Source organism: Dermacentor variabilis, chromosome 5, assembly GCF_050947875.1.
Source record: "Dermacentor variabilis isolate Ectoservices chromosome 5, ASM5094787v1, whole genome shotgun sequence".
NCBI classification, from domain to species: Eukaryota; Metazoa; Arthropoda; class Arachnida; order Ixodida; family Ixodidae; genus Dermacentor; species Dermacentor variabilis.
Window position 1 is genome coordinate 55,382,525 of NC_134572.1, and position 25,851 is coordinate 55,408,375.

The 25,851-nt window shown below is 46.0% G+C and overlaps 1 protein-coding gene across 1 annotated transcript in view; it reads left to right on the top strand.

The window, feature by feature from the left end:
• The window catches only part of LOC142582620 (uncharacterized), a 95,122-nt gene that overhangs the window by 48,392 nt on the left and 20,879 nt on the right, over window positions 1-25,851 (top strand). The window contains exon 2 of the mRNA XM_075692526.1: window positions 2,706-2,914. Within this exon, the coding sequence (XP_075548641.1) occupies window positions 2,706-2,914 (209 nt within the window). The remainder of the gene's footprint in view (window positions 1-2,705; window positions 2,915-25,851) is intronic.

Here is a 25,851-nt window from a genome sequence, read left to right on the forward strand (position 1 = left end):
CAGCAAAATTTATTTTGATGGGGAATTACGCAGAGCTCTTTCTCCATCTGGCACTCACTTGTTAAACGAGAATTTGCTGTAATTTCACTTTTTGTGGGCACGAAAGGTTTCCTGAAAAAACTGCAATGGCTTGAACACCTTAATGGCACCAGCTGCCATTAGAGTATTCTCAAACAACTTGCCACATATCTTGGAGGGCTTGAAGACAAAAAGTAATGGCGCACCACTTTTTAAGTAAAGCTTTCTTTGCCTATTACCAGGTTTGGCGCGTTATTTGTTGGCGTGTCGGCCCGGGCGGGGGCGTGTGCGATGACTGGGTAGGGTTGAATATATAGCACGGAGTTTTTATCTACAAAGGAGGGACATTGAGTACACCTTTACTTTGGCTTACAAAATAAATAAATCAGGGGATAAAACCCGTACATAAAATATCGGCTCATATTTATCTCTAAACCGCATGAAGCTATTATTGAAATAACACACGATACTCAATGGCTTCACTGGCTTTTTATAAGTCTATTATATCTGAAATGCCTCACTCTTGGGTCATGTGGTATGCGCCAGTGGGTATGCTCTGATTCTTGGCCAGTCCTGCAGAGTGGGTATGTGCGACTCTGACACAAGATGTATATATTTCTTAAATGTATTTAGGTATGACTTATGCTTTTCTGTGCATACGCCTGTAGTTTCCATTATCTCGGCCACGGTGGCCGCATTTCGATGAGGGCAAAGTGCAAAAAACATCCGTGGACGTTAAAGAACTCCAGGTGGTTACAATTAATCCGGAGTCCCCCACTACGGCATGCCTCATAATCAAATCGTGATTTTGGCCCGCACAATTCAATAATTTTCTGTCCTCCCAATTCTTCCTTTCCATCCACATTTCTGCTTTATCGTGACGTCGCTGCGTCAACGTGTTACACTTTGCATCCGCCTGGTTTGGGCAAAGAGAGCGAGAAGGTTTAATGAGATTAAAAGTGAGCAGGTTGACTGGAAGAGCGTGTATCTCGCCTGCTAATCCAAACTGAAGTAAAGGGGAAGCGCGAAAGAAAAGGAAAGTACGGCAGGATGGAGGAGGGATGATGGAAAAATATGTTATATGCGCTTGTTGTCCCATCACTCCAACTCCATCAGTGTTCGTGACAAGCGCGCCAAAAGGCACAGACTATATGTATACAGACACGCTACCTATATATACGACCCTGTCTACACATCCCTACATAAAATCGTGTACATACGAAGGCAACCTACATGCGTCATAGCTACAAATCTCGCAGCTCACAATAATTGGCAGACATCACATTAATTTGTGCTTGCGTTTCGCCATAGCCTGTAAACAGTTTAATGCATAAAAATAAACATTGCAGGAGGATAAAGTTGTAACCTATACAGTGCATAAGCATAAACATAAGCATAAGGTCGCACGTTGCGTAAGACGAAAATAAACACAATTGTACGCATTGAATTGAGTTGCACAGCATCCATTGGCTGCTTCACTAAAGCATAATTTCACGTAGGTCGCAACATGCGCTTTGGATTTGTATATTTTTTTGTTATGCTTATAAGCCAGAAATCAACTTGGGCTTCGCGCCTGTGCTTGATCGAACCCTGGAAATTGAAAATCGTATGCCGCTCCGAAGCCGATAGCTTGAAGGGACATGGCAGTACCCTTTCAAGCGGGGTACCATCTTTATAGCTGTTTAAGGCTAGTAGCGCCGCTCAGGACGAGCAAAAAAGGAAAGAGGTAGGGGTAATCAAAGGGAGCGGAAAACAGGGTGAGCGCTGTTTGATTACCCCTACCTCTTTCCTTTTTTGCTCGTCCTGAGCGGCGCTACTAGCCTTAAACAGTTATGACATACCAACTCGCCCAAACTGCCACGCTTTTGACCGGGGTACCATCGTTGCGCTACGTCGTTTAAGTTTCACAGATTCCTGTTGCTGGTCATCATGTTTGTTTTATTTATACTAAGGCGAAGTAGTATAAGGTTTGGGAAAGAGAGACTTTCAGATACGTTTATATTTTTCTCTGCGAACAATATCCAAATAAGTGTTGCTGTTTAATATATGGTAAAATCCTCGGAAAACAGAACACCGTAGTGCTAGCTGTCCCAAATGATCAAAAATGAACCTGGGTGACTGAAGAATATATAAAGAATGAAAAAATAAAAGCATAACGAAACTGATAACAGAGGAATAAACCATCATATACCTTAGGCGTAGCGTTCTATATGCTGTTTGTACAGTCGGAGCACGATATATTGGCCAGACAAACCAGAGCACCTGTTCAGTCAGTACACGAAAAACAAAACCAAAAAGGAACTTTTACACAGGGCAGAGCGTGGAATGTGGCTACACATGGATGTACGGACGCAAAACTTTAATGAAAGTGCTGAGGTACGCGACTCAGCGCGCTGCGGGCCTCTCCCACATTGGGACAGTCAGGCCATGCCCGACCACCGCATCGTGGGCCCTCTGGACAGCCCATAGTTGCGCCCCGGCATCGGCCCCGGCATCGTGGTTCTTGATAGCGGAGAACCTACTTGTCCTCATTGATTCGTTCCATGCCTCGCAACGAGGGGCAATGCCACAGCATGTAATGGAAATAAGACAGCGCACTACATAATCGACGTGCCCAACTTTGTTTATGGTTGAAAAGCATGGATTCTTTTTTTTTTATTCTAAAGCTGTATGTTCTGTGCCTGCAGGACTGTGCAATGGCTTGCGGTTGGTGCGGTTGGACATGCCAAGCGCTGTGATCCGCGGCGACCCTCTCTGGCTTAACTGCTCGTTCGACCTCGAGTCAGACGACCTGTATTCCGTGAAATGGTACAAGAACAACAGGGAATTTTTCCGGTACCTGCCCAACGAGAACCCTCCGGGACAGGCGTACCGGTTGTCAGGAGTCTACGTGGACGTAAGTTGGCCTCTTTTCGTTTTTTTTTCGAATGCATCGATGCGGAGAAATAACATGTTGCCCTGCTCACTTGCCCACTTCAAGCGCTCGACCTCGTTTACGCACTCGGCTTTCAGTAAGTTTAATAATTATGTAGTTTATTTTCAATAAATTTAATCGCTCACAACACTTTAACCCTGTAAGAACTGCAGCCGCGATCGGTGGCATCGCGGCTTAGTGGTGGAAGAGGAAAATACAAGGGACGTGCGAGCCATGACTGGGCGCTGCTGACTAAGTGCCAATGGCTTTAACTTCATAATCAACATGACCAAGACTTGGGCCTGCTGGTTATGACTTCGGGGCCGCGCCTTACTAACAACTGATATACAGTTGAACGCCTTTAGAACGAAGTGCTTCGGGCTTCTGAAATCGTTCGTTATACAGGTCATTTCGATGTAAATGTCGTGCACCGAGAAAGCATTATTCTTTCGTTATACAGGCGATTTCGTTGTAGAGGCGTTTGTTGTAGAGGCACTCGAGTGTACAAACAATACAGGACCGCTGGAATCCAATGTTTCCAACCTCTCGACCTGTTACATCTGTTCCCCATGTTATGCTTACCCATGGCATTTGTCCCGAAAGGTGAGTCTGGCGTGCTGTCTCTCGCAAAAGTGTCACTGCCACCAGTGATATCGCTACCTCTTCTGCGTTGAAGACGCGCTATGCAACACCAGCTGCGGTAAGCTTTAATATCGCTGTCCACGAGAGCCGAGGGTGGTAGCACCGATCTGCTTGCTGGAGTTGTCAGACTCCGCTGAAAAGAACGGTGGTTTTTAGACGTTTTGCGATAAAGTGAAAAGGATTGTAAAGTTGTGCGCCCGGATGGGGAAAAGAAATACAAAAACATGCTCAACGAAGTTAGGTGACACAGGATACGATGACAAATGTACTGGTGTAGGAAAAGGCTGGTTGGTTGTGCATTCTCCGTGCCATCACTACAGCAGAAATGATAAATGTAATTATGAAAGTGTGTTGTCCTATTATCTCGCTCTCTCTCTTCCCCTCCTCCTTTCTTTGATGTTGCGCGCATTGCACTAGATATACGATTTGTCATGCTATACGTAGAAGGCCACCTCTTATTATACAGAAACGTGCCAAGCAGTCTGTCCACGTTGTTTGTAACTTGCCAGCCGCTGGAACGCGCGTAATTTCACATTGTTGCAACAGTTTCACACCTAATCGTTTTATCTGCATGCACATTCAGGCTGATGTATCGGCCACTAAAATCGCCGTGTACCCCCATGTCATCATCTTGCGCTCAACTGCAGGACTTGTGCTGCATACAGAGCCCAGAGCAACGCGAGAAATAAGCTGTTTCTGTCCTTTCCTCACGCTCTGTATTGGGGGCCCACCGAGTGTAATACATATATCGCTATTATCTGGCAGCAGCAAGTCAGCACGACACTATTGGTTTCAAATGGCAGGCACGGCACGTTGCACGTCCGACAGCCCACACTTTTGACTCCCCGTAGTCTGTAATTTTCTATTCTCTGTGTCTAGTCATGTCTGGGAGCTCATCGTGCTGGGTTGCGCACACAATTCAAACGGTCGATCGTTGCCACCGCCGGCTAGAAACTACGCTCCACGGTCGGAGCAACGAATGTAAATGCGGGATGGACGAAAACTGAAGCACGATCACTGAGGCATGGTTAACTCGCAGAACGTGCGTCAGTGCTTGGCTTTGTAGTTGAGTAGCAACGAGAACTAGCAGACAGGTCGCAGAGTCACGTACTCGGCGCGGCAACAGTATTCAGTATCATAATTTTAAGAAATAAAAACTATGGTAATCACTTTGTCGTTGCCTAGAAATAGTACAATGGCGTTTGAATAGCTACCCTTTGTTTTGATCGCGTTTTGCCTCTGCGAACTGTACGTTCAGGCAGGAAAAAAAAAATGGGGGAGAGGGAGGTGCTTCCGAGGTGATGTCGTGGTAGCCGTTAGTTTCCTGTCAGTCTGAAAGGGCATAATATTTAACGTGAGCACAAAACTTTCAGTTCTTCCTCTTGGTCATGACCCTTTATATTCTCTCAATAAAAACAACAAAATTTAAGAAATACGGGCAGGTTAGCAAAAGAAATTGCAGTCGGCTATTTAGCAGGTGGTGCGGAAACAAGAAAAATAGACAGCCCTTGTTAGGAGACTGGTAGCTAAGCCTGAGAGATTTGCATAGAAAAAAGTGCGCGTTCTTTATCCATAGTCAACGGATAAAGACCGCAAAGTGTATAGATCAATCGGTTAGCCGCGTGACAGACGTTAAATGTCGAGTGAACACATCATTACGGCATCGTTATCTCCCTTATGATTATCTTCATTGTCACTTTTCAATAACTAGTTGTTATATTTGTTATTATGAATGCATCTAATTACTGCCGTATAACGTAAAAAATGGCTAGGTACTCGTTACCTCAATCTCTCCTCAGCAACCGATGTACAACAGTACAAAACGGGCCGTGTACACGTTATCCTTTGAGAGCTTGAGTGCGTGTAAAGGGGAATTGTGTATCAGCACTATTGTCAAACTTTCTTGGCTACGCCGGAGTCTCGGGCAAAGTCGCAAATGGGAAGCCGCGTCTTCTTGACGCGTCCGCAGTCCAGGGGATGTCCAGGGGCGTGATCCGCGATTCACGGAGGCCTCGCCGAAAGCACCACAGCCTGTCAAAAGCAGTCCGTTTACGTTAATATGTAGTTTAAGCCGTCCCTTTTATCCGTACCGCGCCTTTTGATCATAGGAAATCATCCTGAATTTGAGTCGGATGACGAAACCAGACACAAGCCCCAAGCAACTACAGCCTATGTACTGCAAGAAAGCAGCATGCCTTTGATTCTTACTGATTAAAAAAAAAAGAAGAAGAAAAGAAGAAGAAAGAGGAATGACGAGAGAACTGCCCTGAATAGGGGTTTGGGATACGCGGCTGGAACGAAGGCAAAGAACGGCTGGATTACTAATGCGGGAAGCCGAGACGGTGTAGATGCCACGCGCAAAGCTCCTCGAGACTACGCAGTTCCCGGATTTCAATAATTAATTGACCGCCGGTACACTCACTGAGGAGCGCCGACTCTGGCGAGCTTCACACGGCTCACATTAACGTCTGAGTGCTTGGCTGAGAAAGTCGAACGCCGCTTTTTGCACACCCATTTTTTTTTAATCCGACCGGCTCGCTTTCACTAGTTCTGGCGTGCGCAATGACAGCTGGAAATGCGAAAGCGGCACAACGCTCTGCCGTTTCATAAATACTTGAATACGTGGCGGCACGTTTACAGGTCCGAAGAGGGACAGATCGAAGTGGCAGAAAAAGCTTTCCAAGCAGTCCGTGTGCATGCAAGGAAAAATACGAGTGGGTGAAGTGACGGGAAATTTCCTGACCTATTGCGTGGCACAGCAATTATTTAGTAGGCACCGTGAACTGGCCACAGTTACTCATCTCCGAATTCGCAGTGGTTATGTGAGAAGCATGTTTTTCGTTGTTCATTTGTGTAAGTCCACGCTCATTAACAGGCTGTTATTAGTTGGCTATATTCAGACTCTAGTAGTCCTTTGCACGACAAGATAAACTCTTCGACGATATACTAGCCGCGTTTAAACAATCCGTTGAGCTAACCACAGTCATGTTCTCTACTAGGAACTTGAAATCTACAGTATCAAAAAGTCTAACGGAAAGCAGTCACGGTAGTAATGCCAGCGATTTAACTGTAAGGTGGAACCAAGCGTTATAAGAAGAAAGAAAGGAGCTTTTGAAGAAAAGTTGTGACACGTGCAGTCTCAGAAAGAAAACAGACTTTTGCTAGCTTGCTGAATCACAGCCCAATTTCAAGCGAAACGGTTCTCTTTTAGCAGTCGCATTAAGAATTTCCGTTGCCTGACATCAAACTATGTACTTTAAAACGTTGCCCTCGTGGGACTCACCCGCTCGCCCGCCTGTTTTAGGCGTTGCCCACATATAGCGGTGTGGAGCGGTTGCTTAGCTCGTGCACTGGATGACGTTGAACGGATTAATGGGCAATTGCCACCGTGTCTGACCATGTTGTACCTCCGCAGACTGTGTGACAGAACCCACGGAGACAGTTCTGCATTGTTCTTTTTTGTTCTTATTTTTACCTCATCTTTCACACCTCTTTCCCCATTCCCTTGTAGAGTGTAGCCAACCGGATATATCCTCTGGTTAAGCTCCGCGTCATTATTCTGCCTTTATCTCTCTCTCTCTCTCTCTCTCGCTTCAGAAACTTTTTTAGAGAGCAGCTATTAGGTGCCGACTCCTGGGTTGAGCGTCGGCGTCCCTCGGCGTAACCGCGCGAACGCGCTCGTGCCACTGCTTACGCGTTCGTCGTCGTCTTCTTCCACAGCTGACTGTGATGCAGCTCATCGTACCAGCGTTCCTATATTGGAAACGTACGGGGAACGTGCCAATGCTCGCGCCTTCGTCGGCCTCTTTTCCCATCGCCGGCTCCGATGCCGCTTATTATGCCAGCGTTCGTATACTTCCCTTCCCTCTGCGAAGGCGCTTATAGCACTGGCCCACTACCAATCGGTGCGGTGATTTCGGTCTCAAATTATTTGCCTCTATTTATCGCGAAAGAAAAACACGTATACAGCCGCACTCAAATTTCGCATTAGGGAGTATCGTAATCGTCAGACTGTTATTTTTTTTAGAAAGGCTGACCTTCACCCACAGACATTAACTTCATGGGCACATCAGTCATAGTGTTTCCTCCATTTTCGATTAAATTTGACTTCGCTGGCTGTTAAGGTTCTTCCATTACAGCGGAATGAATTTTACTCCATTTCGAAAATAACCCTATAGCACATTGAAGCGCTTGCATACGTAATTCCATGCAAATGTCGTAATCGACACACGCACTTTACACTTTCCCCTACACATCACCCACAACATTCCCTATATTTTTGCTAGCTATAAGCAGGTGCCTAGTTTGGGTCACCGAGCACATCAGGAAAATCACTACGTGCATCGTGGAACGCATAAATATAGACAGAAACGTAAGGTTCAGTAATTATTTTCAAAACGCATAATTAAGCCAGGAACATTAAAGCTTCGCCACGCATTACACTTAACGTGACCTGCATTCACAGAAAAAATGAACTTAGTGCCACGTGCAGTTCTCCTAGGGCTCTGCGATACATTGCAGATAACGGTCGTGTAACGCTTTCAGAGATCCATATTTCCTTGAAATGTCAACTTTGTGACATGTCGACTTCTTCCAGGTTAGTGAGCAATTTTTTTACTCAGCCACTCGTAAAATACGCCTGTATAGCTATGAAACTCTTGCACACGTAATTTGCCGCAAAGGCTGTTATTAGCCCACACAGTACAATATTTCTGTACTGGTCACCCATAAGATGACGCCTATTCTCCCCAAATATAATATTGATTCTCCCTGATTCTCTGTTGATCCTCCTAAAGTAGCACGGAAGCCTTAGAAACGTTTCATATAACGCCTTTAAACAGATAGAAAACGAGAATTAAGCAGCATTAATTTGGTCGTAATCAACCCAAACATAAAACATTTTCCTTCCCACCACCTCTAACATGCCCCATATTTCACCTATAAATACAAATTTGTGAGTTATCTAGTTTTTTTTAAGGCAGTCCGGAAATCCGCGTGTAACGTTTTGGAGCGCTTCAAGTCGCACAAGCAGCTTCGTCGTAAAAGGAAATCTGGCACTCCGGTGTTCTTAGGAAAGACGAAGTCACTGAGCGCGTGATGATGGGCGAGTTGGTTAATACATAATTACAAAGAAGGCGCCAAATAAAACGACGGATGGTTGTCCCGTGTCATCCAGTCCATTTACGGAAGCGAAGATCTTGGGAGCCTGGCCTCAAGTTCGTTAGCCCAGAAAGCAGTTCGAGCGCTTTTTCACTTCCTAAGGGCCACAGACTTGAGTGCCCGACTATAGACATCCTACACCTAAGTTCTCTCTCTCTCTTTCCCTCCCAATTCCCCTCCCCACGTGTAGGGTAGCAAATTGTACTCAGTCTGGTTAACCTCCCTGCCTTTCCTTCTTCCCTTTTCTCTCTCTCTCTCTCGGTGGTCCCGTGTCGTCTTCCTTCGTGCGTTGTTTTATTTGGCGACTTCGTCGTAATCGTTCTTAGAAAAGAAAGCTGACTCTCACGGCACTCACGTTTTCAGAAATATTGCACACAGCGACGAGACGCTCTCACATAATACCTGTGTCTGCCCGCGATATAGTGCCCAGAGACAAGCGATGTTGCACAGAGTACTGGACCAGTTGGACTTCACTATCAGAACTCAAAGCTTTAGGCCAGTGCTCCGAAAGAACATCCGCGTTGAAAGCCTTACTCGCGTTATTAAGGTTCCTGCGGTCTAAGGGGCTTCACGATAGACTTTAAGAATGCCGCCCCCTACCGCTATGTACTCTACGCGCTTTGTTCGTGCTCGCCTCTCTTTCTCTCTATCTCCCCCTTCCACTCTCTCTTTTTATCCCCCTTAACCCTTCCCCCCGTGCAGGGTAGCCAACCAGAACTACTTCTGGTTAACCTCCCTGCCTTCATATGCATTCTTTTCTCTCTCTCTCTCTCTCTCTCTCAATCTCTTGTACACAGCGGCCGCACTGCAGTGCGGTGGCTACTTGTGAACTCTGTCCAGGTGGTCTCCTGTGCGGACACGTGTCCTCGGTCTGAAAATACAAGGTCCCCGGAAAACATGGAGCGCTTCTAACGCAATAAGGAAATGACGGCTAAGCGGGACGCACGGCATTCCATCTTGCATTCCATCTGTCCGCTTTCGTTTTATTGGTTCATAAACCTGTGACCACGACTACCGACAAGGGCAAGCGTCAGCCCGAAACACTATGCGCTTTTTTAACGTTGCAAATGAATTATTTCTTTTTCGTTGCAATGGCAACAATTATGTCATGTCAACTATCGTGTCATGTTAACAGAATTGCCTGCGAAGAAACGCATCATCAGAGGGCAGTGCATACTATTTGTTATGGGGTTAAAGCGCTGCGCGCAGCTATTCTGCGTAGTCTGTGAATACGCAGGCTATGCTTCTTGTTCTTATTTATTTATCTATCTATCTATCTATCTATCTATCTATCTATCTATCTATCTATCTATCTATCTATCTATCTATCTATCTATCTATCTATCTATCTATCTATCTATCTATCTATCTATCTATCTATCTATCTATCTATCTATCTATCTGTCTATCTATCTATCTATCTATCTATCTATCTATCTATCTATCTATCTATCTATCTATCTATCTATCTATCTATCTATCTATCTATCTATCTATCTATCACAATGCCCACAGCACCCGTAGGCATTACAGCGGGAGGGGGGGGGGAGAAGGAAACAAAGAACCAATAAATAAAGCAGGGGGGGATGCAAATGAGAGAAAGGCAGGGAGGTTAACCAGACTTAAAACCTCCGGTTTGCTACCCTGCACTAGGGGAAGGGAAAGGGGAAGTAAAGACGGAAAGAAGAGCGTGACAGAAATAAAAGCGTGAGAAAAAAAAATATGAAAAGGGATGAAATGGGGTCCTTATAGTCTTTCTAATAGGCCACTGTCACGTAGAAAAGTCAACAAAGCCTTGACCGACTTTTGCTGCGACGACAGTTCACGTCGGCATTCCAAAACTGACTGTTCTGAAAGTGGCCTGTCGTCAAGGCGTGCCAACGTGGTCGCTAGTGACAGCCGGTGCGCGCTGTATTGAGGACAGTGGCAGAGCACGTGTTCGATGGTCTCCTCGCCGCCGCAGTGTCTGCAAGCCGCGCTGTCGTCCATACCGACTCGGAAGGCGAAGGATCTTGTGTAGGCGACACCAAGCCACAGTCGGCAAAGTACTGCTGTTTCTAGTCGAGAGAGTCCAGATGGGGGTCGAAGTCGAAGGGATGGGTCCAGTCGGTGTAGACGTGTATGCTGTAAGCTTGGTGTGTTCCTTAAAGTTTTGATGGATTCATTTGCAAGCACACGAATTTTCGTTGCAGCGTCTGTTCTTGAGAATGGAATGGAGTCTTGGAAGCCCTCCTCATGTGCAGATCGTGCTGCTGCGTCGGCAAGTTCATTGCCCATTATGCCACAGTGGCTTGGAATCCACTGCAACGTGATGTCGTGTCCTTGCTCGACGAGGTGGTGAAGCAGCAGTCTGATTTCTAGAACTAGTTGTTCGTGGGGTCCTCGGCGTAAGGCAGAAACCAAACAATGAAGTGCAGCCAGTCAGTGAACACGCTCCATTTCTTGGGTAGTTCTTCAGAAATTACACGAAGTGCGCAACGAATAGCAGCAAGCTCCGCGGCAGTCGATGTAGTCTGGTGAGAGAGTCGAATCTTTATGGTGGAAGGTTTTGCAGGAAAGATCACCGATCCTGCAGACCCATTCACCGTGGTTGAAGCGTCAGTATACAGATGATGATGATCGCTGTACGTCTCGTACAGCAAGAGCAGTGAAAGCTGCTTGAGTGCTGGATACGAGAGTTGGGCTTTTGTTCGTATGCCTGGTACGACAAGTCGAACCTTTGCTTGAGCCAAGCACCATGGTGGAAACGGAACTCTCACTGGAGCTGTATAACCTGATGGAAGGTACGCACGATAGGGCAGGACAGTTTCACAAAAGGAAGCACGTGGTCGATCCTCTGGCAGTGAGCCTAGATGATGGGCAGGGGCTCGAGCAAGGTGTCTTACGTGTGCTCTGAGTGCTTCCATGACTATATGGGTCTTGGCTGGGAAATCGTGTGCAATCGCAATGGTTTCAGCCGTTGACGAACACCGCGGCAAGCCAAGACACACTCTTAGCGCCTGGGCCTGGACGCTTTCGAGTGTACGGATATTACTTCTGCAGGTGTTGGTCAGCACAGGCAAGCTGTATCGCAAATACCCAAGAAAGAGCGTCCTGTACAGTTGCATCATTGCATGTACTCAAGTACCCCAGACATTTCCTCCAAGAAACTTAAACACATTAGAGATATCCGTCAGGCGCTTCTTTAGGTAGGCCACATGAGGACTCCAGCAGAGGTCGCGATCAATGATTACTCCTAAGAATCGGTGCGTCCTGACATAAGGAATGTTTTGACCGTCGATAGAGACATCGTATGATCTCATTGGCTTCCGGCTAAACGCGACCAATGCGCATTTTTCTGATGAGATCTTGAGGCCTTGTTCATTTAAGTAGGCCGATGTTGACGTGGCAGCTTTTTGAAGCCTGGCGCGTACTTGCGGCCGTGTCACACCAGATGCCCACACGCAGATGTCATCGGCATACATTGAAATTTTAACTGTGTTCGGAAGTCGTTCCACGAGACCAATGAGTACAAGGTTGAAAAGCGTTGGACTCAAGACACCACCTTGTGGAACTCCATGGTGCGTATAATATTCCGAGGTTGGGCCAGCTTCAGTGTTAAGAAATAGAGACCGCCTATGTAAATAACTGCGAGTCCAACGATATAATGGACCGCCTAGGCCCACCGATTCCAATGCTTCAAGTATGGCGTCATGAAGAACGTTGTCGTAGGCTCCCTTTATATCTAAGAGCATTGCGACAGATAATCTCTTACACGTCTTTTGGTGTTGAACATAGGTTACCAGATCGATAACGTTGTCGATAGAACATCGGTGACGTCGAAAACCAGCCATGGCGTCCGGGTAGATTTCGTAATGTTCAAGATACCACTCAAGTCTGGCGAGGATCATTCGCTCCATTACCTTCCCAACGCAACTTGCCAGCGCAATCGGTCGGTATGAAGTAATCTCTAAGGGAGACTTGCCAGGCTTAAGAAGCGGTACCAGGCGGCTGAGCTTCCAATCTTGAGGAACTTTGCCCTCTTGCCAGGACTCGTTATAGATATGAAGGAGTGCACTTCGTGCCCGTTCACCAAGGTGACATAGCATGCGGTAAGATATGTCATCCGGACCAGGCGACGACGACCGATTACAGAGGGCGAGCGCCGCGTCAAGCTCTTGCGTCGTGAAAGGCAGATCCATGCGTGAATCGCGTGAATCTGGAATACGGTTCAATGTAAGCGAACCTGTGCGAGTTGGCTGGCCCGCAATCATAGCACAGAAGTCTTCCGCCACATCAATGTCTTGTCGGCGCTGGAATAGTGCTAGGGCCTTAAACGGGAAACGCTGTTCCGGAACAGAACGTAGACCTCGCACAGTTCTCCATATTTGAGATAGCGGTTTGCGGGGATCTAGCGACGCACAAAATTTCGACCAACGCTGAGCCTCTAGTTTATCCATGCGCCGTTGTATCTTCTTTTGCATTCGCCTGGCTGTTCTGAGATCCTGAATTGACTTAGTGCGTCGATATCTCCTTTCGGCACGATGGCGAATCGCACGAAGCCGCTCCAATTCCAGGTCGAATTCAGAATACCTTGGAGAACACGTAAGTGTGCGCGTGGCCGTCTGTGCCGTTTTCTTAATAGCTTGTTGAAGTCCACAAGAGAGGCCTTTGTGACAAGCGTCCTCAATCTGGGATTTAAAGACAGACCAATCTATTCTTCGTATCGTGGTGAACGTATACGTGTTAGGCATTCCCTTGATCTTGAGGTAGGTGGGGATGTGGTCACTTCCGTGCGTTTCAATGCCCAAAAACCACTTAACATGTGTGGCGAGGCGGTGGGAGACGAAAGTCAAATCGAGGCAGCTGCTGTATGTTACTCCCCGCAGAAATGTTGGACTCGCGTCATTCAGCAGGTAGAGACCATTGTTGGAAGCTAAGGAAGCTAGTCGTCTTCCCGTCGCGTTAACCTTTGAGCTTCCCCAAATGGTATGGTGAGCGTTGAAATCCCCAGTGATAATCCATGGACCAGGTTGTGTTTTCAAGATGTCTTCTAGTCTTTTGGTGTCAAATCGACTTGATGGAGACAGATACACCCCCAAGAGTGCAAAGGTGACTTTCCTATTTTTAACAATCATGCACACATACTGATTGTCGTCATGATGTTGCACCGGTTGGACGACGTAAGTGAGTTCACGGCGAATGAACACGACCACCTTGCTACTTTTGATGTCGCTCGATGAGAATATTGTCTCGTAGCCGGATAGTCTCATTGGATGGGATAATCTTGGTTCACAGATGACAATGATTGGAAAGCGGTTAGTGAGAACAAATTGACGAAAATTGGCGATGCGAGATCTTAGACCTCTCGCGTTCCACTGAAGGATCGACGCTTCTCTGACCTCCTTACGAAATGAGTTGTGATTGTCAGTCATGGCTTCACTCAAGGCTTGCTAGGACGGGGCTCAGCGCGTCGAGCACTTGTAGTCCACTACGAGCAGATGGAGTGTCAATGCTTGTCAACATGGCCCTGATGACATTCACAATGGATCGCAGCACCGGGATCATTTGGCAGTCGACTGTTGAAGCCTCACCGACAGAAGCGGGCTTCGGTGGGATGATCAAGCGTGTAGGCTCCTTAGAAGACTGAGAGATTGCAAGCGCCGGCCACTCCTCCACGGGGGCAGCAGTTCCCCTCTGAGGCCTCCTTGTGCTCTCGGGCGTTCCATATGAAGATGATGACGTTGGCGCAAGCGGCGCACGAGCGCCACCCTGTCTTGAGCGTTTCCGTCGATGACGACGTCGACGCCGGATCTTTTCTGAGGCTTCTCTATGGGTTGAGTTATCCCTCACCATTTGCTTCAGAACTTCGAACTCTTTTTTGATTCTTGGGCATTCTTTAGACGTCGCTTCATGGGTGCCTTCACAGGTGCCACACCTTAAGTTTGTGGCACGACAGACATCTACCGTGTGTGACTCCGCGCACCGGGGACATATTGGGGAGTTTGTGCAGGCGCCCTTAACATGTCCGATCTTAAAGCACTTGTGGCATTGAAGCGGCTTTGGGATAAACCGTCGTACGACATGTCGGAAGTGACCGACCTTTACGTGCGAAGGGATGGAATCCCCCTTGAACACAATCTTCACACAACGGCTGTTGCCAAGTCGGCATACGTGCGTGATGACCATTCCTTCGTATGCCGGTTTGATCAGAATTGGCAGGTCCGAGTTCGAAATAGCCAAGTCAACATCGTAGATCACACCTGCAGTGCAGGCCCCATCCATAGGTATGACCGATCGTACTTTTATGTTGCCCAAATCTGTTATCTGTCGTAGCGTCTCCAGCGTAGTTCCACGAGTTGTGTCGACAGCTAGAACATTCTTTCGTGTGTTCAGCCGGACTTCCCTGATTTCGTTTGGCGCCTTTCCCTCAAGAAAAACAGAGAGAGCTTGCCTGTTCAATGCTCGAAGGTTGACAGAAGAATCCACTGGCATGAAGAGGATGGTGTGCGGCCAGCGTTCACTACCTGCCTGCATGGTTGACGTACTCGCTGGTGACGACGCCTTGATAAGCCTCCTTTTAGCCCTTCGGCTCCTCACCGACACGAAGCTGTCATCAGATGAGTCCTCACCTGTGATTGAGTAGACCTCTGTGTCTTCGCAGGTGCTGGACCAGGTGCCTCGTTTCCTTGAGGAACTTGTTAATGTAGTGATCTTGCCAGACGGGCCGGCAATAGGCTCTGCATCCATGGCCCCAGGAGTAGGAGTCTCTCTTGAGTGGTCACTGGTGGTTGACCAGGTGCCTTGACTCATAGAAGAGATTGCCGTTGCAGACTTCTGGCAGCACGGGCCTGCGGAACGTTCCGCGTCCATCGCCTCAAGCCAGGACGCGGAAAATTCCCCAGAGACTGATGAAAATTTGACGAAAACTGGCTAGCTGGGACAGATGCGTTCTAGCACTGAGTAACTGAGGCAAAACAAAATATGTACCGGGAACATTTTCATACTCGCACACACACACAAAAACACTATCTTACTTCAGTGGGCGTATAGAGTTTGAAAATACATCGTTTGAGAGAATCATTGCGACATCGGATGGTAGCTTGTTCCATTGACTTATTGTTCTGGGGAAAAGTGACATTTTAAACGCTTCAGTTTTGCAGGCTATTTCTTTAACCTTATTTTCATGGTCCAGCCGTTGAGAAGCGTAATCAGGCTTGGAAAAATATTTCCCGGGATCTATACCTGTTCGAGAGTGGAATATGTTGTGAAGGAGTTTCATTCTGAGATATTTCCTGCGTTGCTGTAGTGGTTCCCAAGCGAGGCTTTGTTAAGCTCGATAGGAGGTGAAACAAGTACTATAATCTACCTACAGCAAGGTGTCTGGCACGAAGCAAAACGCGTACCGCATTAAAACGACAATAACATCGATTCTGCGTTATCTTCTTGAAGCACGGTTAGGTGACTAGATCCCCCCACCCAAAGAAAAGCTTACGTTCGACATAGATATGCTGTTAACACGGCACTATAAGACGAGAGTGATGCGCTGGGAAAGAAGTTGGAGTAGGCTCTCTCCTGCGCTTATGGCACACGGCCATTTTGTGCGTGTTCGTATGCACGCGATGCGCATTTTGATAACCGTCTCGACGACGACTTACCGTCAACGATCTATTTTCAAAGCTCTGCCTTGGATCCCGCTCTCAAGAGTGCGGCAGCGCGCTGAGAGATGAGCGATGGTCCCCAAACGACGCTCCAGGCATGCTCCTCCTTCGACGCGTCGCGTCACTTTTGAGGCTGGAAACGGGAAGACGGGAGAACGCGACGTCAGATACGACGAAGCAGAAAGAACCGAGAGAAAACGCAACCTTGACTGCCGACCTCAAGATCTTAAAATAGAAATGACTAGCGACGAATGAAATAAAACGGTCATGAAAGAGCAGCGATGAAAAGCAAGATAAGGGGAGCTGAAATGCCCTGTTTTATTATTTTCCTTCTTTAAGAAATAATTTGCTGCACCTTTTTTAAAATTCCTCAAGGTTATTCAGTTTGGGGCCGAATGGCACCTATACGGAAGATATTTTTTTTCTTTTCGTTATATTATTTTTATGTAGGACCATCAGTATGAGGGCATGCCTTCAATGGCGTTAATTGTGTTAATTCGCAACATATATTACAGTCTTGGACAATTTTTTATTATATAACTTACACAACTGGGTGTCGGTCCCTAAGAAAAGAAAGTTAAGCTGCACGAAGAGAAAATGCTGCACTACTGGCCGGTCTTATGATCAAAGACATGACCTGCGGACTCATATCCAAGGTGCTAACAATGTGGATGTGAATGCACACAGGTGAAAAGAATGAAATTAATATTTTAGCAACATTCACTGCTGAATTCATCTCTAAATAACCTGTGAGTCTATTAGCTAAGCATATATGAAAAAATATTACCCCCCCCCCCCCCCAGAATAAGAGCGGACATATTTAAGAGATTTGCTTAAAAGCCATAGAAGTTCACCATTCAGCAGGAAAGAGCGGTGCAATATGTCGAAGATGTAGCTTAGAATTTCTTGCTGCTTTGTGTACTACGCCAAGTTTATTCGGAGGAATAGCAGTGGACGTCAGAAACAGTACAGACAGTCGAAATGTCAAGTAACCGGCTAATCAGAAATTACTGTTGCATTCAGACCTTGTTTAATTTATATGCGCGAAGGGCACATCTAAATGTAGTCTGTTGAGCACTTATTTGAGCACTAAATTAGGAACCAGGGCGAAATAAATACTTGGTTGAAATGATGATTATTCAACAGAGCCAATAACAAGCGATACTTTTTTAAGTTTTGCGGAAAAGTAATGAATTTCAACTCTTACTGCTGCGGAAAGAAACCAGCGCCAGAAATATCAACAGTAAGTAAGTGCGACCTAAACTGAGTGGCAATAAAGAAGGCTCGATGTTCTGCCTAACTGTTAGGGCAGATGCAGTAATAACAGACGTTGACCATTGTGTGCTACGCGATATGCTACCGTGAGGCCTCTTGTGAAAAAGGAACGTTCTGAAAACCTAACTTTTCATTGTTTCCTGAATATACTTCGGCGCTCTGGCACAGTACGCGATGACTGTATGCAGATTTCTGCAGGTATACCGCGGTTGAACCGAGAGACAACGCATGCGAATTGGGCCTGACGTACGTATCATGGTGACGTATAACCCATCGCGCAAAGCTAAAACACTCTACTAATACAAGAGACAGTTTAACCAGCGGCTAGGCATGCCCCGTGATGCTAACAGAACTGAAGAAACCACGGCTACTTCACTGAAAACAAAAGAAACGGAGAAATCGATAGCCTGATATTGTTTCCGAAACGAGGAGAAAAGTGAGGATCTCCGAACAATGTGATTGGCTATTTCTAATGAGCAAGCGAGCCCGGCTAGCAAGTGCTCTTTCGAAAGACAGCGAACTCGTAAAGCGTGCCACGTTTTCTGCGAAGACGCATTAGCCGCAGCGGCCGGCCCCGAACTCGTTTATTGCTTTCTCGGCGGCGCTAGTACTGCTCAGGATTTTTACGCGAGCCTTCTGTTGCCTGAGGGAGGATGCCCTAACAAGGAATGCGTTCTGAGGTCGACTTTTGGCCACCTGGCGTGGCTTCAGTCGTTTGGCTGGTTCCCCTTTTGCAGGTGGTAGAAGGTGGGCACACGCACTTTCTCGACCCTAATTTTGCGACTTCGCCTACCACCTGGACTCTTCTGCCGCGAAACAACTTGTGTCGCATGTGGTTGGGTGTCACATTTACCAATGCCTATTCATTCCTCATAGAAATGGCCAACAGTGCGCGACGTGCACTTTGAACGGGTGCGATAAGACTCTCGCAGCACCTTCTGCGCCACTGACCATACTTTGACAATCAACGACGTACTCTACAAGTTAAACTCAATCTGTTGATAATAGAGCGATCTAGGAAGAAAACACCCTTGGACCATGGCCTATGCATTCTTGCATGCAAAAGGCAACAAAAGCCCTTCTGCATTTCGAGAAGTGCAGAAGGGCTCTGCGCAGATTCCGCTGCGACTGACCCTGTGATTGACTAACACAATTTTTTTCTTTTCTTTCCTTATCTATTTTCCCCTTTCACTCTCCTGAAGTGTAAGGTAGCCAACTGGACAAGTCCTAGGTTAACCTCCCTACCTTTCCCTCTTCGTTTCTCTCTCTCTCGCTCTCTCTGTCGAATCACGTCGGGAACGAAGTTCACGCTGCAGGTGTAGCCACCATGCTGCGGGCGCGATAATGGCTAAACAGCTTAGGTGCTAAATATTGCCGGCAACCAATAGGCCTTACCAACACCTTCGCGCCTCTCGCGTAGTGTCATTAGCAGCGATGCTATTGGACACGTGTTGTAGTACATTCCAGTATCGGTAGCTTGTATATGCGAATGTCGATGCGATTTTGGATGCGTACCTGCATGTGCCCATACACAATTCGACGACATATATATACATTTGTTGTTTTGTGTGACTATGCGCAAGCGTAAGCAGCACAACATGCAATCTGCACCCTACACACTTCGGATATCCCCTCCACATATAACGTAATTAAATACGCACTTCTGTACCGTGAAAGGAAGTGAATATAAGCTCGGCTCCCAGCATTCGCGTGACTCACGGTGCTCAAAAACTCCCTATAAACTAAACACACGCGCACGCCGCGACTCTGCGCCTATTGATCCGGCTTCCTTGGCAAAGGTGAGAACAAAGCAAAGCAATCGCATTCTCAATTCTGTCACTTCCCTTATTCCCAACGCCCGCCCTTGGAGTCGGTCTCACTTTTTTCCTTTATTCCACACTTCCCAATGCTCGTGCTCTGCTCTTTTCTGAACTCCTCCTCGGTTCCGCGCCCTTTCGAGTTTGTCCTGGCAACGACACGTTTCCCCTCACAGCTGTTCCCTTCCCTCCGTCGCAAACGCACGGCGCTCCCATGGCACCGACGCCCATTGTTTCAAAGTGTGACTGAAATGAAAGGCACCGTCGTGCCTTTCAAAGAGTAACTTTCCGCCGCCGGGCATGAAAGGATGCGCCTGATGCCCGCAGCCGTTGCCGCTTGCAGTTTCTTGACACATCTCAGCTTTATTTCCGCGCCTATTGCATTGTTCCGTTCACTATACTATCTTGCGAGAGAGCGACGGCACAGGACCGGAAGATTCGCTCACGAAGCCCCGGATAAAGAGCGTAAACATTGCTGCCGCGACGAGAAAACAGCGCAGCGTAGGCCACGTCGAGAGGCAGACACGTAGGCGCGAGAAGGGCGTGGGTCATTCGCTGAAAGCAGGGAAGTCTCGCTGCCTTTAAAAAAAGAAAAAAGAAGATGGGAAATAGGAGAGAAAAGTGGCGGATCACGCTCTCTGCGCGCCAGGAACGTGGGGAAGCTAGCCTCTGTCATAAATCACGAGAGCATTGTTTGTCTGCATGTTTCTCGGCCATTCACGCGTGCACGCAGACGGAGAGCAGAACAAACTGTGAACAAGCGCACGGAGAAACGGCTGACACGTTCCTTCACGTATGCAGGGCAGGCAGAGTAAAATGGGAGAAACTAAAGTGAATGGGAGCGAGAGCTTGAAGGGAACGAGGCGTACTGCGAAGATGGCAATCTCTTACCCTGCCCCACGGAATACATATCGCCTCGCCTTCCATCTTGCTCCTTCACTCTCCATGAAGTCGCACGGGTCTCGGAGCCTCGGGTCTTGTGCCGTGACGTGCGTGGCCACTCTTCTTGCGATTCATGCCGCTTTCTGTCAGTTTATTATTATTATTATTATTATTATTATTATTATTATTATTATTATTATTATTATTATTATTATTATTATTATTATTATTATTATTATTATCTTTGCTCTATGATTAGGCCTTCTGGTTAGACCCACTTGTCAGAAGTTCCTTTTGATAAGAATAGTTGGTTGAGAAACAATTGCGGCGTCCGCAATTATACATTTACCAGTGAGCAGCAGTTATGGGATAGGAAACGGCTCGATCATGTTCCTTCGTCTGTCCGTTCACTCGCCAAACTATGGCGAACGAGGTGAATGTGAATTGGCCAGGAAGAGGTACGTGACTGTGCCGCTATCCATAAGTCAACGTAGAACTGGAAGCAGGGCTAGCTGTTGAAGGCTCACAAATGTGACCAACTCGAGAAATGACGAACACAGATAAAGACGAATGGTTCGGTCCTTCCTGTCTTGTCGTCTTCGTTTTTCGGGCACGTTGGTCATAATTGTCACCCTTAAGCTACTCCGTGTTGCGGAGTATACTCTGCCTACTTTTTCTGATATATATATATATATATATATATATATATATATATATAGTCATATAAGAAGCCAATAAAAAAAAAATCGGGACCCTCGGTTAACCCCCTCTCTTCTCGTTTATATATATATATATATATATATATATATATATATATATATATATATATATATATATATATATATATATATATATATTAGTTGAATATACTGTAGTTCCTTCACGGCCCGTGCAGGAGTGGTACAGAAATGCAATAAAAAAAAATCACGATGACAAGTCAATACACTCAATGCGGTTAATAAAAGAGTCGATGTTATTGCAACACACAATATCGTTAGTTAACTTGTTCCACTGGGAAATGGCAGACGGAAAAAGGCAATGCTTGTGAACATTACCACGACTTCGAGGAAGATAGATTGTTTTGGAATGATTTAGTCTGGTTGAGCGTTTTGGAGGATTTTGCAGGTAATGAGAACGTGCTATCTAGAAATGACCATGGTATAATTGATAGATGAGTTGTAGTCGCGAAATTGCTCTTCTCTGCGAGAGGGATTTTAGGTTTGTCCTTGCTAGCAGACCTGAGATACTGGACTGCCTTTTGTAGTCCGAATATACAAACCTAATTGCTAATTTTTGTATGCGTTCTATTTTATTTATAAGGCATTTTTGATGAGGGCTACAGATTAGATCAGCGTATTCTAGGCATGGTCTTATTAGTGTTTTGTGCGCATTTAGTTTGACGTGTGGTGGTGCCGCGTTTGCCTATGGCATTTTTACACATGGTCGAAATATGAGGCTCCCGGTTAAGGTTAGGCGTGAGTTTAATGCCTAGGTATTTTACCTGGTCGCTTTTGTTGATTGTTGACCTTCCGATCGAATATGTAAAGTTAGGCGGGAGTTTCTTATTTGTGAAAGACATGTAATGTGTTTTTGATGTGTTCAGTTTCATGCCCCAAGTGTTGCACCAAGAGTAAATTGTTTGCAGGGAATTATGAAGTTCTATCTGGTCTTCTTGGTTGTGTACGACTGTGTACACGACACAGTCATCAGCAAACAGGCGCATCTGAATTGAGTTTTTAATGGAAAACTGGATGTCGTTAATGTACATCAAGAATAAAAGTGGCGCCAGAACTGATCCTTGAGGTACTCCGGAGTAGACATCGAGTGGTTGTGAAAGATTATTATCGATTGAAACGCTCTGTTTACGATTGGTTACAAAACTATTGATCCAGGATATTATTTTATTACTAATACCGAAAGCCGATAATTTTGTGAGTAAATCCTGGTGCGGAACTACGTCAAACGCTTTAGAAAAGTCTGAGAAAACTGCATCTAATTGGCCACCATTATTAAGTACGTTAGCTATGTTATGAGTTAACTCTGCTAGTTGGGTTATAGTTGACAGGCTTGATCTGAAACCATGTTGTTGTTTATATAGAAGTTCGTTTGTTTCTAGGTGAGTTATTATGGCCTTAAAAATTACGTGTTCCATTATTTTGCAGCATGAGCTTGTTAGTGACACTGGGCGGTAGTTATTTAAATCTAATTTCGAGCCCGATTTATGTATTGGAATTATTGCAGCCTTGCGCCAATCGTCTGGTAACACTGACGTTTGAAGAGAAAGAGTGAATATTTTAAATAGATACTTTGATGTCCAGCTTGCGTATCGGCTTAAGAATGAGTTAGAAATCTGATAGGGGCCGGTAGATTTTTTAAATATCGACCTTATGCAATAGAGACAGTACGCCTCCTCACTTACAGTTAATTCTTCCATTGGTATTTTGATATCGTAAGGTGTTAAAGCTGCATTTGTAGCATGTTTCGTAAAAACTGTCTCAAATAAGTTATTCATCTCTTTATATAGCAATGAGTTCAGGGTCCTGAATAACATGATCCGAGATTCTGATTTGCGTTATTTTTTTCTCGTTCATCTGACAAATATCGCCAGAATTTGTGAGGGTCACGCGCCATAAACGAAGGTAATGTGGTGTCAAAGAAACGGGCTTTTGCTGCCTAATTTTTTCGTTTGAACGTACCGATAAGATCGTCTAACGTGCACTTGGTTCCCCTTTTCCGCCGTCGTTTTTTTATATTTAGTTGGATTATTTCACGCGTTATCCACGGGTATTCTCGGTTAACGCGTTTCTTTTTATTTGGAATGAAGGTGTTTTCGGAACACTTAACAGTATTTCTAAAAGGCGTCCAGAGTTCTTGTACATTTGTTAGTTCATTGAATGAATGAAACCGGAATTCTAGGAAACGTAGTACAGCAGGATCATTTGCACGTGTGTAATCCTTAAGGTATGTAGGTTGCGGTTTTTGTATTTCAGCGTCGTTGAAATGGAACAGGTTAGAATATGCGCTAATATATATATATATATATATATATATATATATATATATATATATATATATATATATATATATATATATATATCTGAAGCTGTTGGAATCAGGAACGCAAATCCGTTTCATGTCATCTGCTTGCTGGAACCCTTTTACGTTCACCATGCGCCAACTGGCCCAGCCAACCACACTACTAATGATGTTGATCCATTAATATTTTCGTAAACAGTGGATAAATTTGTTCATTATTGCTTTTCCTTCCTGTCTGGCTGTTGCCTCGGCTCTCTCCCTTAATTCTCTGAATTTCCCAACTCTTTCCGACTCTTGTTTCCAGTTGCCAATTTTGCACGCAGAGTGTTGTGTGTGTGGGGGGGGGGGGGGGGGAGAGGGGCGTATGCCGCTTCATATTAAGGGGCGGGCGCCACCCCATGCCCCTGGGTACGTTCCGGCGTACTGGTTAATGTGCTGACTTCGTCTTGATGCTTACCTAAATTTCTGGTTGTGTAGGCCAGGTGACAGCCTGTTATACCGGGCTTTGCGTAACCCGACTATCTAGCTTTCTTGTACCTCCCTAGTTACGGCACTGCGCTGCTATAATACTTCGTGGCTGTTGTAGACAACAAGCAACACATTAGTTATCAATCGCGACAAGGCGTCACTCATCTGAACGGCGACTCGAACAGTCGCACCCTTCCTCCCAACTTCTCACCTTTGTCATTCATACTGCAGGAACATGCAGTATACATGCGAGCGCAATTTTCCGAAACAACGATTTTTGAATAAGCATGGGGAAAAATGGATGGGCGCGTATGAGCACATGTGCTTCCGTTTTTTTTTTCAATTACATTTCTTACCCCCTGTGTTCACGGTTTAAGGGTTGGCGCTTAGTTTGCAGCTAACAGCGGATGGGTCACATATTGTCGGGCATAACCAGCCAGTTTTCAAGCGGCACTCGGAAACGGTCGTTGACGATGACCGTATGTGACATGTCGCAACAACTTTGTCCGGTACTGCTAACCGTCAGGCGGACAGTTTGCAGCATATTAGGTGTGTGTCACCATTGCTAGATCTATGTCGTATATGCAAGCCAATAAACGAAAGGAAATGTTTGTCCCTAACGGCAACCATCTGTATTTCTGTATTAGTGTCCCATGAATCTTTAAGCTTCAGTCGGCCAACTGCTGCCATTACATTGATTAACCAGATAATGGCTGTTCAATACAAGTTCTAGATCTACTTCTTTAGGAACTTCTCTCTCTGTCTCGGCTCAGTGGCGAGTACCTTCTTGTTTGTTTGTCCACGGTGGCCCTGCATTGAACAAAAAGCTAGGAAACTCGATCCGAATGACCGGGCCCGTATTTGTCCTCGCCCACGGCTATGGCTTTCCACGATCACAAGACGCGACGGTGATAGCTCCCCGGCGGAATGAAGTCCTTCTTTCGCTTTTCGGAAAGTGCAGGGTAACAACGCGAGCGAATGCGACAGCCTTAACGGTGAACTGAGGAAACACACCTACCGAAACATAGCTCCCAGCTAACGTCCTGTGGCTGTATATAGCAATAGCCGAAGGGCGCCTCCTCTAAGTGAGCGTTAGGAAAGTCTAAACGAGCGAATTAGTATTGCCTCCTCGTCGATAAAGCACATGCGCGCTGTGTGTTATAGAATGTCATGCCCAAAGCAGCGTAGCATTCAGTCGAAGTGCGCGAATGAGACAAGCTGAAACGGCGACGACACGGCAGAGCGCATCGCATCACGTTTTGTTGTGAAACATGCTAGTTGTTTGGAGTAAGCAAGAGCAGCAAACAATGGGGTGGTTCTCGAACCAAATGGTGAAGAAATTGCCTCGCTGTTGTCAATTACAACAATGTGATGCGCTTAGTTTGCACAGACACGCCTTTTTCTTTTCCTTTGGCTAGGAATGTGTCAAGCTAGACTTCAAGGAGACGTGAGTGCCTAGGCCTTCGCAATTATACACAGAAGGCAAACCCAAGCTGACATCGTTGGAAGTTGTGCCACAGGAGTTATCTCTGCTTTTGTGCTTTTGGTAAAGGACCTGCCGAATCGCACTGCGTAGTTCTTCGTTGCACATCAAATCTCTCTATCTCTCCCAGTGCACTAATAATAAATAAAGTAGCGATATGTAATTAAACAATGCCCCCCTCCCATTTTCTTTCTCGTGAAATATAATTTCTTCAGTAAAGGTGTATGCATTTGCGTACGCGACATTATTTGCTCAGTTCTGTCCAATGGTCGCAAGGAAAAATCACGGACGTTGAGCTTAGGGTATACTGAATCCTCTGCGTGCTCAACGTGGATCTTTTTTAACTTGAATATGCTATAAATGCCACACACGACCACTTTGACAAATGCACTATCACGTTCAACGGCATGTTCGAGGTGTCGCGTTCCACCTGTAATGGAGAAAGTGTAGTTCGCTCGAATAATGCCTGTTGCTAATATGCAACTTGTGCAGGTGATTCGAGACGGTGGCTGAATC